Raw genomic sequence first — 15,764 nt, forward strand, 5'->3', positions numbered from 1 at the left:
GTATTGTGATATGCGACCCTGCTTGGCTTGAGTAGAGCACACACAGATAAAGAGCCATAAAGTAGGATTTATTACTACCTTATTTAGAGGCTATATACAAAGTAAAGTCCGGAGCTCGGACATCTTGCTTCCAGTCAGGAGACAGAAGCGAAAGGAACAGAACAGTGAAAAACATCACATGACTAGGAAGAAACCATAATAGAAACTTCCTGTCTTACGAAGTATCTCAGTGTGTGAAAAGCAATAGTCACACATGTGCTGCTTGCTGGTGCAGCAGAGGATATATAAAAATCCTAACAGTTGCTGTCTAATAAGTACCAGGAAGAATATACCAGGTGGCCACACTTACACTTTTGCGTGCACAGAAAACACACTCACTCAATGCACATATAAAGATCGTAGATATGCATGCACCTCTCATGCTTGCTCATAAGCACACAGTCTCCCCAACTCTCACAGACCACATAATCACATCCCTTCCCTCCCTCCCTCCCTCCCTCCCTCCCTCCAAAGCACAAACACACACCTCTCTTCACAGACGACACATAAGTCCCTACCCCTTCCCCTGCTCTCATTCACATCTCTTCTCCCTCACACATAGGCATCTGCAGCCATTCTTCCAGGGACAGTTAGTTTTCCGGGGTTCGGGAGGAAGTAAACCCCTGAAAGGGTAAAGGTAAAGGGACCCCTGACCATTAGGTCCAGTTGTGACCGACTCTGGGGTTGTGGCGCTCATCTCGCGTTATTGGCCGAGGGAGCCGGTGTATACCTTCCAGGTCATGTGGCCAGCATGACATAGCCACTTCTGGCGAACCAGCACACGGAAACGCCGTTTACCTTCCCACTGTACCTTCCCTATTTATCTACTTGCACTTTGACATGCTTTCAAACGGGAGGAAGTAAATCCCTGAAAGGGTAGAGCTGGCTAATTTCTCACAAAACATGAGAATGGTATCTATATGGCATGCCCTGCATCTCAGGTTCCAAAAATGCTATAAATTTACTGGGGGGGGGGAATTGGGAATCAGGATTATGGTTCTTTCCCAAGGCACCAGAAATAGCCTAATGAAATCTAATGAAAAGAAAGTTTTAAGTTCTGTTTTGCAGTTGTGACCTGTATTATATGTGCCATATGTGAGATATATTTTAGTTGCACAGATGAGAGAGTTGACTTCAGTGTACTGTGTTTTCCCCTTTTTAAGACACCGTCTTATAACATTTTTCCTCAAAAAAAACCAAAGTGTCTTATTTTCAGGGGATGTCTTAATTTTTATTAGGTTTCTATTACGGTACCTTACAGCCTCCTCAGCCGGGCCAGGCCGCTGGCTCGGGGTGCTGCTGGGCGCTCCACGCGGCACTGCTGGGCCCTTCGAGCGGCACTGCTGGGCTCTCCGAGTGCTTGGCGTTGCAGCAGCTGCCGGTTCCGGGCGCCGATGCGGTGGGCCTCCTCGGCTGGGCCAGGCGGAGGCGAGGCCGCTGGCTCAGGCGCTCCGCCCGGTGCTGCTGGGTGCTCTGAGCGCTCGGCACTGCTGAGTGCTCCGTGCTTCAGTACCAGGCCTCCTCGGCCGGGCCAGGAAGAGGCGAGGCTGCTGGCTCGGACGCTCCGCGCAATCACCGCTGCAACAGCAGTGGGTTCCAGGTCCTGAGCTGGCAGGCCTCCTCCTGCTGCTGCTGCCGCAGCCGGCATACTGGGTCCCGCTGGCTGGCTGGGGAAGGGCCAGCGGGCCTCCCGCCGCCGCTCGGCCTCAGGCCATGCGGCCCACAACATTCTGGCGGCGCGGAAAGGTCCAGCAGCACTCCCTCTGCTGCCCCGGCGGCGCGAAAGGGCCTGCGGGCCTCCCACCACTGCTCTGCCTCGGGCCATGCGTCCCACAAAATTCTGGTGGCACAGAAGGGTTCAGCAGCGCTCCTGCCACCGTCCGTCACCCCAGCGGTGCAGAAGGGCCCGTAGACCTCCCGCCGCCGCTCAGCCTTGGGCCATGCAGCCCGCGATGCTCCGGCGGCGCAGAAGGGGCCAGTAGGCTTCCCGACGCGGAGGGGTTTCCCTGTCCGGGCACTCCGCCCGAGTGGGAAAAAGTCCTGGGAAGAGCAGGGAGGCTCCCAGCACGGCTCGCCTGGTGACGCGCTCAATTCATGCACCCCCTCCCACCTGGTCTCAAGCCTCTCCGAGGATCTAAAGGAAAGCAACAAGGTATGTCTTATTTTAGGGGTGTGTCTTATATTTCGCAAATGCTTAAAAATCCTGCCATGGCTTACTTTATGACTACGTATTTAAAAAAGGGGAAACACAGTATCTGTCTTCAGACTCCATTTCTTTAGAATAATGAATAGCAGGTTCACATACATACTTTTAAAAGTACCTTTCATTCACTCTTCCACTCATTCTCAACTGGTTCTTTCACCCAAACTGATTAAATTCTTGAATGAGGTATGCAGTAGAAGTTTATTTAATGGAGCCTTTACAAGCTGCTCCATGACAAGCTTTAGAAAAGTCAATAAAAATGTGCCTGGCATGTGAAGGCTGTTCCCCATATCCTGATGAATGTCATCTGTAACCTCAAGCCATAGAGAGACTGTTCAATGCAAAGGGTTTTTTAAATAGAAAAAAAGCCTAGTGCTTGTTTTTTCAGTTGCTATTCCCCTTGTTTAATGCTGCACAGGGAGGTAATAAATCCACAGAGAAATGCTATTGTTGAATGGCCACTTAAAAATAATGCAGTAAACTGCTGATAAAAAATAATGCTGAAATAGCTGTGAAGAGCTTGGTTGTGGGATCAAGACTTCACAGAAGAGCATAAGTGAAAAAGATCCTTCAGATGCAAGATTGTGATCTTGTCAGGAGAGAACCAGGAACCAGACAGACAGAAATCTAGTCTTCCTTTTTCTTCTTCTTCTTTCCAGCAGAATCTTTGAATTTTTATTCTGGCTTTTCTCATGGGTGTTCCCTAGGCCCCTGAAAGCAATGACTCTGGCGCAGTCATGTGCTTACAAAGTTCCTTGCAGATTTCTCATAAATGTGCATCATTCTTAAACTGTAACTTTGAACTATCTTGCATACTCATTACGTTTCTAATCGATGTATATGAAAATGAAGGGAAATTCTCATCCTTCACACAACCTGTTTATTCATCATTCGGCCTGATTTGCTTCCACAGAAGTTAGATTTATTTGGTCTTCATTGAGCATTTGTTCTGATTCATTTGTGAGGCCTTAAGCATTTGTCCTGCATTCTTCCTGGTTTGCTTTAACACATTTTCCTATTAGTCATTTGTCCATCCCACACTTTTAAATTCATTTCTTCATCACATTCCAAAAATTGAAATTGTTTCACCAGAACAACAGCGTCCTTTATTCCACTTTAACTGGGCAAATCTTAAAAATCCAGTATGTGCTTTAATCCCTCCTGCAAAATGGTGACAGTCAAGGCACCCAAAATGTGTATTCATGACATGCAAGCTGTCCATCCCAATCCATATCATAGAATCATAGAGTTGGAAGAGACCACAAGGGCCATCCAGTCCAACCCCCTGCCAAGCAGGAAACACCATCAAAGCATTCTTGACATATGGCTGTCAAGCCTCTGCTTAAAGACCTCCAAAGAAGGAGACTCCACTACACTCCTTGGCAGCAAATGCCACTGTCGAACAGCTCTTACTGTCAGGAAGTTCTTCCTAATGTTTAGGTGGAATCTTCTTTCTTGTAGTTTGAATCCATTGCTCCGTGTCCGCTTCTCTGGAGCAGCAGAAAACAACCTTTCTCCCTCCTCTATATGACATCCTTTTATATATTTGAACATGGCTATCATATCACCCCTTAACCTTCTCTTCTCCAGGCTAAACATACCCAGCTCCCTAAGCCGTTCCTCATAAGGCATCATTTCCAGGCCTTTGACCGTTTTGGTTGCCCCCCTCTGGACACATTCCACCTTGTCAGTATCCTTCTTGAATTGTGGTGCCCAGAACTGGACACAGTACTCCAGGTGAGGTCCGACCAGAGCAGAATACAGTGGTACTACCGTGTTTCTCCCATTTTAAGACATGCCTCTAAAATAAGTCAGGGCATGATTTTCTAGAGGCAAAAAAATATAAGACATACCCCAAAAATAAGCCATACCCATGAGCTGCGCGGGGCGAGACCGCCAACCGCCCCAGCCAGCCAGCGGGACCAAGCACGACGGCCGTGGCAGGAGGAGGAGGCGGCGGCCTGCCGGGTCGGTGCCCAGCAGCGCTGCGCGGAGCGCCCCAAGCCTCCTGCCCTGTTGCTGCTGCTCGCTCCAGGAGGCTTGGGGAGCTCTGTGTGGCACTGCTGCGTGCCGACTCGGCAGGCTGCCTCCAGGAGCCAGCAGCAGCGAGTCCGAGGATCTCGCTGGCTTCCTCCGTCCCCTTGATTTCTGGGTTGAAGAGTTGGTTTGGAGAGGCAGATGGCAGAGTGAGTGAGTGAGTGAATGTGTGTGTGTGTGTGTGAGAGAGAGAGAGAGAGAGAGAGGAGGAGGAGGAGGAGGAGGAGGAGGAGGAGAAAACAAGCCCTCCCTTGCTGGTCAGGGGGTGGGAGAAAGGTCCCAGATTCTCAAGGTTCCCCCTCCTCCCTCTCCGATTTTAATGGGTGTTTGGCTGCGGCGGCGGGGGCATCCCCAGTCTGCCGATGTGAACAAGAGGGGAAGAGCGAGAGCTGTTTAATGCCATCCTGCAATGTTGAAATTGCCATTGTAATTTCCGCTCCCTGCTCTGTTGCCTTGCTCGCTTTCTCACCTCCACGAACCTCCCCCGCCCCGTCCTTCTTTCTTCCTCCCCCTCCCCTTTTCAGCGATCCTCTTTTCCTCCCTGCCCCCCCCACCTGCACTCCGATGTCTGATTAAACGAGAAGGAAGTTTGGGAGTGGAGGCTGCGAAGCTCTCCCTTTAAGAGGCAGCCTGCAACGACGAATTGTTGAAATTGCCTTTGCAGGCTGCCTCTTAAAGGGAGAGCTTCACTCCTACACTTCCTTCTCATTTAATCAGACACCGGAGCCCCGGTGAGTGAGGCAACAGAGCAGGGAGGGGACGTTTGTTCAAGCAGGGCGGGGAGGAAACCCACCCGATCACTTCTTGGAGTGGTTTAAAGCCACAGCGTCCCCTGGTAAAAGGCTGAGATTTCTTCACCAGCCCTGTTTACCTGCTACAGCCTTTCGCCTTCTTCCCCCAGTGTATTTTAAGACACCCCTTGAAAATAAGCCATATGCGGTATTTTCTTGAGTAAAATAAATATAAGACGTGTCTTAAAATAGGAGAAACACGGTATTACTTCACTTGATCTAGATGCTATACTCCTATTGATGCAGCCCAGAATTGCATTGGCTTTTTTAGCTGCTGCATCACACTGCTGACTCATGTCAAGTTTGTGGTCTACCAAGACTCCTAGATCTTTTTCTCATGTACTGCTCTCAAGCCAGGTGTCACCCATCCTGTATTTGTGCCTTTCATATTTTATTTTTTATTTTTGCCCAAGTGTAGTACTTTACATTTCTCCCTGTTAAAATTCATCTTGTTTGCTTTGGCCCAGTTGTCTAATCTGTTAAGGTCATGTTGAAGTGTGATGCTGTCCTCTGGGGTATTAGCCACCCCTCCCAATTTGGTGTCATCTGCAAACTTGATCAGGATGCCCTCAAGCCCATCATCCAAGTCGTTTATAAAGATGTTGAACAAGACTGGGCCCAAGACAGAACCCTGTGGCACCCCACTAGTCACTTCTCTCCAGGATGAAGAGGAGCCATTGATGAGCACCCTTTGGGTTCGGTCAGTCAGCCAGTTACAAATCCACTGAATAGTAGCATTGTCTAGCCCGCATTTTACCAGCTTCTTTACAAGACTCTCATGGGGCACCTTGTCAAAGGCCATGCTGAAATCAAGATAGGCTACATCCACAGCGTTCCCTTCATCTACCAGGCTTGTAATTCTGTCAAAAAATGAGATCAGGTTAGTCTGACATGACTTATTTTTCAGAAACCCATGCTGACTTTTAGTGATCACAGAGTTTCTTTCTAGGTGCTCACAGACCGTTTGCTTAATGATCTGCTCTAGAATCTTTCCTGGTATTGATGTCAGGCTGACTGGGCGGTAATTGTTTGGGTCCTCTCTTTCCCCCTTTTTGAAAATAGGGACAACATTTGCCCTCCTGCAATCTGCTGGGACTTCGCCTGTTCTCCAGGAATTCTCAAAGATTACTGCCAGTGGTTCGGAAATCACCTCTGCCAGTTCTTTTAATACTCTTGGATGTAGTTCATCTGGCCCTGGAGACTTGAATACATCTAAACTAGCCAAGTATTCTTGTACTACCTCCTTACTTGTTCTGGGCTGTGTTTCCCCTGCTGAATCATCTGCTCCATATTCTTCAGGTCGGGCATTGTTTTCTTTTTTGGAGAAGACTGAGGCAAAGAAGGCATTGAGGAGTTCTGCCCTTTCTCTGTCCCCTGTTCGCATTTCACCATCTTCGCCTCTAAGTGACCCCACTGTTTCCTTGTTCTTCCTTTTGCTACGGACATGCCCATAAAAACCCTTTTTGTTGCTTTTAACCTCTCTAGCAAGCCTAAGTTCATTCTGTGCTTTAGCTTTTCTGACTTTGATATATGATAGATGGGTGCATGTATCATGAAGATAGGAATGGCTCTTTTCTCTACCACATGCGCTTGTTCTTCTGGTCTGTTCCTGGTGCTCATTATTAGAGAAATTGTCTGGCTGCTTTAGAGTGCTTTAAATATAGAGTCCAAGATGTACAGTATAGGATTGCCATGAGCCTGGCTAGTTGTAAGCTGTTTCAGTCCATCATAAATCAATTTGAGAGGCTTCTGCCTGGGTACTTGGGATATTTATTCCTCTCACTTAGCCTGGTTTAATCTTGGCTTCCTTAGCTGGTAGCACTTTTATCTTGTTCTCTGAAAGGTCCATATGGTCTGAAAAAGAGAAGGGGGAGAGAGAGAATCTCTTTAATTAGGAAACATGGCCACCTGTTCAGGCATTAATGAATGTGATGAGCATTAGACATGAGGTAGCTACTTAAACAATGCAAGTTTGAATCAATAAAAATAATAATGAAAACTCTATTGGCACAGACAATAGTTTCTATAATAATCAATTATTAAGTGGCTAATTTTAGAACGGAGGGACCATACAGTTTCCTGGACTCATACTGACCAAAACAGAAGTTGATCGATCGCATAGGCTATGCAAGCAGGCCTGCTGTGATGGGGCCATATGCTATCAGGCTTGGAGTTGTTTACTGCAGAATTTGGAAGGAGAATTCAAAGCTGAAAGCAGATGCTTCTGCCCCTCTGCACCTTTTCCCTGTCTGTAGCAATCCAGTTTCTTATCTATTCCCTCCTCTCATCATTCTTCTGTTGATACTTGAAGTCTGCAGCATTCCAAATGTGCCTACTGAATAGATGGAAACGCTCCAGCTTGAAAGAAGGCTGCAGTTTTCAATAGAATTCAATCAACTGTTATCTTACAGTTGTTGTTGTTGTTGTTGTTTAGGCATTTAGTCGTGTCCGACTCTTCGTGACCCCATGGACCAGAGCACTCCAGGCACTCCTGCCTCCCACTGCCTCCCACAGTTTGGTCAGACTCATGTTGGTGGCTTCAAGAACACTGTCCAGCCATCTCGTCCTCTGTCGTCCCCTTCTCCTTGTGCCCTCCACCTTTCTCAACATCAGGGTCTTTTCCAGGGAGTCTTCTCTTCTCATGAAGTGGCCAAAGTATTGGAGCCTCAGCTTCATTGTATCTTGCAGTACAATCTACTAAAAACCTTTTTCCAGAGAGGTAGTCAGGTTTAGTCTGTTGCAGGAAGAATATAGTTTGTAATACTTCAGTTCTAGCAGATTTGCCAAAGTATAAGCTTAAATGATCTAGAGTCCACTTTGTCAGATATGTGAAGTGTTATCCTCAGTTGACGGATATACATACACAAGAAACTGAAAGCAGCGAGACCCCAAATCCATGCAATACTAGAGGTACAGGTTTCCTGTGCAAAACTCAGATTTATAGAAGAGAAGAACACAGTCCTTTCACTACAATAGTAATTACGCTGTCAGCAATTTTGTAGCAATACTATACTAATTTAACACCTGTACAGTAATAGGAGAGAAATCCATGGTCTCAATTAAACAAATACTTTCTGAGACCATCAAATCTGTTTTAAATATATGCAAACACTGTATTTTCTGCTGCTAGCCTGCAATAGCTGTTGATTGCAATAGTAAGCTTTCCTAACTTTTCGATTGAATAGACCCCTCCCCTCATTAGTGTTCCTTTGTTTTCTACTCTGACCTAAATAGGTTTTGGTTCCACTTTGCTGGCCGCTTAGCTATGCAACCCCCAATACCAACTACCATAAGCCATGTAATTAACAATGGTATAGCGTTGTATCTGCGCTGAAGTTTATGCTAGTCATGGTTGGCTTTCAAACCTTGGATTAAAAATATATTGATACCCTAGTTTCAAAAATAAGCACAGTTGGCACGTGGAAGCATAATAGTACAACTCTGAAGTGTACTCCCAGTCCTTCCTGGTCTCATAACCATGGGTGCTCTGCATCTGAAACAGTTAACTGGTCCCTGCTAGTTTCTGGTGGCATTTGGTTTCTTCATATAGTAGTTCCCTTCAGATATGTGAACTTGATAGTACAGTTAAAAAGTAGGAAAACAGAGAACACTTCTTCATTGAGGACTTTTGTATTGCGGATTCACTTGTGCAGCTTGCTTGTTAACTAGAACAAATGTGGGATTAAAGGTAAAGGTAAAGTATGCCTGACAGTTAAGTCCAGTCGCGAATGACTCTGGAGTTGCGGCGCTCATCTCACTTTACAGGCCAAGGGAGCCAGCGTTTGTCCACAGACAGTTTTCCCGGGTTATGTGGCCAGCATGATTAAGCCGCTTCTGGTGAAACCAGAGCAGTGCATGTGTAAGGGGGGGGGCTTACAGAGAACAGCCCCCCCTCATCCGAAGCAGCTCGTCTCCCAGCAGTCATGAGAGCGAAGGGTCTGATGGAGGGAGTCAGGAAACGGGAAAGGGAGTGCCAGGGCTCTGGCAACATCCAAGAGCCCCTGCTCCATAGGCAGGGAGAGAGGGAGGGGGAAAGAGAGGACAGGAATCAGTCAGACCGGAGACCCTTCCCCCCAACGCCGGAATTGAGGAGGAGGAGGAAAGGGAGGCGCTTCTCAGTTCCGAGGCTTTTATGTTGGTCTAGAACGCGGAAGGGGGCAGTGCAGGAATCTGTCTCGAGCGAGTAGACATGAAACCAGCAGTTTGTTACACTGTAAATAATGTGCACTAATAAAAGCTTCTGAAAGACAAGCATATGGAAGGTCGTTACTCAAGAGTAGTCACAACAACCCTGACAGCATGGAAACACTGTTTACCTTCCCACCGTAGCAGTACCTATTTATCTACTTGCACTTTTTGGCGTGCTTTCAAACTGCTAGGTTGGCAGGAGCTGGAACCGAGCAACAGGAGCTTACCCTATCACGGGAATTCAAACCGCCAACCTTCTGATCAGCAAGCCCAAGAGGCTCAGTGGTTTAGACCACAGCGCCAGCCGCATCCCTAATGTGGGTTTAGCAGCCCCCAAAGCTGCTTGCTTGCCAAATCAATGAATAGCTGCGATCCACATCCCTGACTAGCAGGCCTTTGATTAGAACAGTAGTCAGATTCTTGATCTTGGGCATTATGTTCCATACTTCTTTGTATTAAGGTGCTTGGTAAACAAATAATTGAGCAGTATTAGTAGCATTTTGCATACAGTGATTTATTTTTTTCTTCTTGGTCATACCTCTTCCCAGATCACTGTGTTCACTACTATGACCTTCGGAACACTAAGCAACCAATCATGGTCTTCAAAGGGCACCGCAAGGCTGTTTCATATGCAAAGTTCGTTAGTGGAGAAGAAATAGTCTCTGCGTAAGTATTTTCCTTGGTGTTTGTGAAAAACCTCTGTGCTTACTGATTCTACTTAGTGTATTTTCAAAGACATTAAAATATATGGCTTGTGGGTGGGGGTTTATGCACATAACTTGTGTTGGTATGAAGTGTCATCCTGCTAAACAGATTGCTGTGCTTTTGATAGAGCAAAAATAAAGGACTGTTTCACACCTCCCTTGGCTCCATAGCCTATGGCTTCAAAGGAGTCCAAGAAAAAACATAGCTAAAACGGACATGCTTTATTTGTAAAATAAATAAAAAAATGTCCAGTAGCACCTTAGAGGGTGGGGTGGGGTGGGGTGGGTTTTTTTTCTCAGAAGGAGGAGATGGGTGATTGACTCAATGGGTACAGTAAACCTGTTGGCGACTGTTAACGACTGCAATTAGTCCTACAGGAAAAAGCAAGGGATAGTATGCAGATGACAAAAAATAGCTTTAGCATATGTAATGAGACAAGAATCCAATATCTCTATTCAGACCAGGTCTGTCCATAGTTTTCACCCTGCCACTATATATAAGGGTCTGGTGACTTCTGTTTCAGTGTTTCTGAAGAAGCATGCACATGAAAGCTTATACCCAGAACAAACTTTTTTCATTTATTTCGGCTGCGTCAGACCAACACGGCTACCTACCTGAATTTATTTGTAAAGTTTGTATTTAGCAGTCCCTTTAGAAGGAGGAGCCGAGAGCATGCTGAAACAAACACTAAGTTCTGAAATAGCTTGATCAGATGTGAAGGTGCTAATAGAAAGGCAGTACAGTAATACCTGTTCGTCTCTGCATATTTCCATCCTTATTTCAGACATCATGATCTATTGATTTATCATGATGTTTAGCTGGTGATATATTGCCATGTTGAAAACCAGATATCACCCAGCTGTATTTAATACCTAATGTTGTGCTCCAAAGCATGATTCTTCTTACTGGCAAATGTTGCAAGAGCTGCAGGAATTTCCCCTGGTGGTAACATACAGCTGCCATTTTGCTGCTTATGGAGTGTCATTTCATCTAATCAGAGAGGGAGAACCAGTAATAGAGAGAGAACCTGCTTGATATCTGGAATAAATTTAGGGTTAAGAGTCCCCAAAATCTCCTTTATTTCAGACTAGCAGTGGTCTTCACCTTGGCTAGCAAATCTCTTATTAGAACAACAAACATTGGGCATTTAATCTGGGGCATTTTAAATCTGGAGATTTTAAAAATGCAATGCAAAATGCGCACCCATGGCAGAGTCCTTTTCCTCCAGCTGGGTAACCTTTTTGGAACAAAAATGTCTTCATTTCCCCCCCAGAAAGTGCAGGTAGTAGGCGCTTGTCCTATCTCAACAGGAGTGCTTTTCCATGATGCTGTTAGCAATGTGCCCTCACCCTGCTGAAAGGAGGCTGACAGACTTCTAAGGATGGGGGGGGATACTTAATTAGGATGTGTTATTGCTTTATGCCTGATATTCATTTTATTCTCAGTGAGGGAAACATTACTGAATTAAACAAAGATGTTGCTTGTATTAGATGTGATCCTGGATTATGGGGTTAATTGGTGCAACCTCCTGCATCTGACATACGTTCTAGGGCTTCCTCTGCCCACCTTAATGATCCTCTCCTGTCAGAGACTCAGAGCAAAGGCAAATCCCACAGTCTCGGGTCATGTACAGAGTTATAGTTGAACTGAACTCCCCTGTAACAGGAGGTCTGGAATACCATGCTAAGAGAGCTAGTGAAGAGGGGACCCTACTCTTTGGCACAGCAGGTCATCGTCCCAAATCCTGAATCATAAAGTCCCATGAGGAGAACACAACATTTAGGAGCTGGAGCTACTCCAGAGGCAGATATAGGTACCAGAACTATGAGAGACAATTTAAATTGGCCAGTAACCAGTTTACCTTTACTCAAAGCATTAGCTACTCTAGGACTTCTTAATCACATACGGTACATACATCAATACATCAATTTGGGGTAGGTCAAGTGGGAGTTATGGTTCAAATTTCCTTGATGAACGGGAACACAGAGCCCACTCCTTCTTTTCCAGCCATATTAGAGGTGTCCCTTTCCACACTGTCCCTGGGGATTACATTATGGTATGTTTCTCAAAAGTGTCCTCAGAGTTTAATCCACCCACAGTTGGACCAAAATGAAAATATTGGACCAAAATATTCAAAAATATAAAAAGATCTATCTTCCTTAGCCAACTTGAACTCTCCTACCATTCAAATGACATAAGAGATCTATTTTTTCCCCCATCTGAGATTAACTGAAGTACATTTGCTCATACTTTAAATAATTTCTGTACTGAAGTTACAGAGGTTTGGCAACTGAAATAGAAGCATTGCTTGTCAAACTTATATTAAACTGAATGGTTAAACCATGGGCAGTATCAAAACCACAGAGCATTTTGCCCTTGTAATCAGATGGCAACGTCATGTGTGGGACCTTGAAAGGACAAAAGAGGCCTGTCCTACTTGAGAGACAGACATTTGAAAATGCTTGTTCCATAGCCCTGGGTTATATTGACAGAGCTGTCCAATTCAGATGAAGCAATAGCTGGGCAGAGATGTTGGGATCTATTCTCTCCCACTTCCCTCCCAACACAGTGTGCTGTATTGTAACATTGCAGTCAGTGGAAGAGCTTTATCAGTGGTTAACTGCAATTAAAAAAAACCTGTAAGAAAATATTTGCTTTTTCTAACGTAAGCTGTTTTATAGATCACATCAATTAAATCTGCCCCATGACCTCCAGGCCACAGTAAAGCGAGATGAGCGCCGCAACCCCAGAGTTGTCCACGACTGGACTTAAACGGTCAGGGGTCCCTTTACTTTTAACATTTACCAGGGTTCGTCAGTTCTGGCGCTGCTTTATTGCATCCTGTGCATTGTGAATAGTTGGGGGGGTACGCTTTGGGGAGGAGTCTGTGCATCTCCAAGGCAAGTGGTTTCTTTCATTTTGTACTTTTTTCTCCATGTCTGTTTGCTGAATTTTCACAATTAAAATAATTAAAAGATTTCCCTTCCCCTCAAAGGAAATAACATCATCATCATCATCAACAACAACAACAACAGGAAAGCAAAAAGTGTGCCAGCCTCTTCTGTGGCAGTCTGCAGCCACAATTTGTTCAGGTCCCCAGACTTCCATTTTCACACCGCAAGGTCTCCTGCCATACTTGCATTTCTCAGATAGGTTTGTGATATTATGGGGAGTGTGAACAATTCCAATGTTCACTAGCGTCTCTACCCATTGCCCACTTTTTGGTTCTATAGTGTTCCCATCTCCAGCCTACACAGACCTGCCGTGGTGCAGTTCCAGAGCCTCTCCACTTTCACAACTGAGCCTATAAAGCTTTAAATGAAGGTTAACCAGTAATAATAATTTATTATTTATATGACGTCCATGTGACTGGGTTGTCGAAAGGGGTGACTGGCAGATATTATTGGACTCCCAAGTCCCATCATCCTCAGCCATCATGGCCAGTGGAGAGGAGTTACATTGCAACAACATTTGAAGGGGCACCCTTGGTCTAAATGGCTTTCTGGTCCAAATATCTAAAACTGTTGTCTCCTTCTGTATCAACCTGCCTGGGTATTAAGATCATCAAAGGAGGCCCTCACTGGTGCTAACAGTAGCCTTTCTGGCACCAGATTAAAACCTTTTTCTTGATCCAGGCATTTACAATTATGGTATTTTTAGCTACTTAAATAGTTTTATTCCTCTAAATTGTACTATATTGCTATGTTTCATATTGTATTTGTAGCTTTTTAAGTTTCTATGCTCTGAAATCCGTATTTTGATGAAGCTATAGCTTACACACATTTTAAGTACATACCACATACTACACAAACCTATCTGAGTGCAGTGAAACCCTGCAGACCTGTCTGCCTCTTCCCTTCTCTTTCCAGAAGCAAGAGCATATGTCCATAAAAAGGTAAAGGGACCCCTGACCATTAGGTCCAGTCGTGACCGACTCTGGGGTTGCGCGCTCATCTCGCATTATTGGCCAAGGGAGCCGGCGTATAGCTTCCAGGTCATGTGGCCAGCATGACTAAGCCACTTCTGGCAAACCAGAGCAGCACACGGAAACGCTGTTTACCTTCCCGCTGTAGCGGTTCCTATTTATCTACTTGCACTTTGACGTGCTTTTGAACTGCTAGGTTGGCAGGAGCTGGGACCAAGCAACGGGAGCTCACCCTATCACAGGGATTCGAACCGCCGACCTTCTGATCAGCAAGCCCTAGGCTCAGTGATTTAACCCACAGCGCCACCTGGGTCCCACCTGGGACAACTATGTCCATAGTTGATTGAAATAGCAAACATTTTCAGAATTTGTCACAATAGTACACAGTATATTATGAGATGTTTTATTGATAATTACAGTGGTGCCTCGACTTACGAATTTAATCCATTCCGAAGGCACCTTTGTAAGTTGAAAAATTTGTAAGTTGAAAAACGCCATTGGAAACGCGATTTCCCATAGGAATGCATTGAAAATGGAAACATTCGTAAGTCGAAGCAACCCTATCTAAAAATTCGTTAAGTCGAAAAATCCCTATCTAAAACCGCCGTGTTTTTCCCCTGGATGTCGAGACATTCGTAATCGCGCGGCCATTACCCCCATCTGTAAGTCAAAAAAATCAGTTGTCGAGTCGTTCGTAAGTCGAGGTACCACTGTACTGACAACAAGTTTGGTATGTTCCTCATTTTGAGTTTTTGCAGCAAAAAAAGTAAAAAACCTTGGTTTTACCGTAGTGTAGTTGCAGTTTTCAAGGAGTGTACACATAGACTTCTTCATTTTAAGACACATTAGTTTTAAAGTTATTAAATGTAACTGAAGTTTAAAATAGACCAAAATCCAACTTACATTTTAAAAAATCTGATTTAGGCTGGTTAGCAGAGAGAGCACTTTGTGTACCCTGGTGCTAGGCCAGTTCTGGTGAATGTGTCTTCCTTGTTTAATTCTATTGAGAGATCATGTTGGGGAATCTGCTTTCTTGACTGCTCAAGCTACACACGGATACCCACGTGTGCAGTGGTTTTGCCTGCCCTGACAAATGTCCATGTCTTCTTCGGAGGGCCTTCCTAGCACTTTGACATTCAGTGCAAACTAATGACTTATGAGTGATTCATACGTCTTTTTTTCAGGTCAACGGACAGTCAGCTAAAGCTGTGGAATGTAGGAAAGCCACACTGTCTGCGTTCCTTTAAGGGTCACATCAATGAGAAAAATTTTGTGGGTTTGGCATCCAATGGAGACTATATTGCCTGCGGTAAGTGAAACAACTGTTCAGCAAAGGGGACCAACATGTACTGCCTGCAAAGCTCATGCTTGTGTCGCACAGTGAAATTAAAGCATCTGATTTGCCACAGCACATTGTGACTTACACCCCAGTTATAAAAACTGAAAACTTTTAAAGCACTGGGGAATATGGTGAGTGATTATCTCTCCCCTCTTCTGAGATTCTTTAAAATACTTTAAAGCTGTCGACATAGCTGCCCCTTGCCACCCTTTCCTGTAGCTGAATAATAAGCCAAATCCTTCAGTCTTATCTCACAGGATGTCCCTTCCAGACCTTTTATCACCTTTGTAGCTTACTTCTGAATCCTTTTCAGTTTGTTACCCTTCTTCTTGAAGTCTTGGTGCCTGGAGCAGAGCACAAAAGACTTTATATGAAGTCCCACCACTGCATGGTAGAGTGATAATAGGACATCTTGGAAATAGTTCTTTTGTTTCCACAATACAGTTAAAAACTCTTACTAGCCTTCAGAACCACTGCCTTGCACTGTTTTCTACACTACCTGAATTTTATGTGCCTGGCAAGCGTTGGCTACAACGA

General features: G+C 45.1%; 1 protein-coding gene across 2 annotated transcripts in view; it reads left to right on the forward strand.

Annotated features, from left to right (window-relative positions):
• COP1 (COP1 E3 ubiquitin ligase) overlaps nucleotides 1–15,764 on the forward strand; it is a 110,621-nt gene that overhangs the window by 75,762 nt on the left and 19,095 nt on the right. For both annotated transcript variants that reach the window (XM_035121329.2, XM_035121331.2), the window contains exons 16-17: nucleotides 9,807–9,924; nucleotides 15,073–15,197. In XM_035121329.2, coding sequence (XP_034977220.1) covers nucleotides 9,807–9,924; nucleotides 15,073–15,197 — 243 coding nt within the window. The remainder of the gene's footprint in view (nucleotides 1–9,806; nucleotides 9,925–15,072; nucleotides 15,198–15,764) is intronic.

Source organism: Zootoca vivipara, chromosome 7, assembly GCF_963506605.1.
Source record: "Zootoca vivipara chromosome 7, rZooViv1.1, whole genome shotgun sequence".
NCBI classification, from domain to species: domain Eukaryota; kingdom Metazoa; phylum Chordata; class Lepidosauria; order Squamata; family Lacertidae; genus Zootoca; species Zootoca vivipara.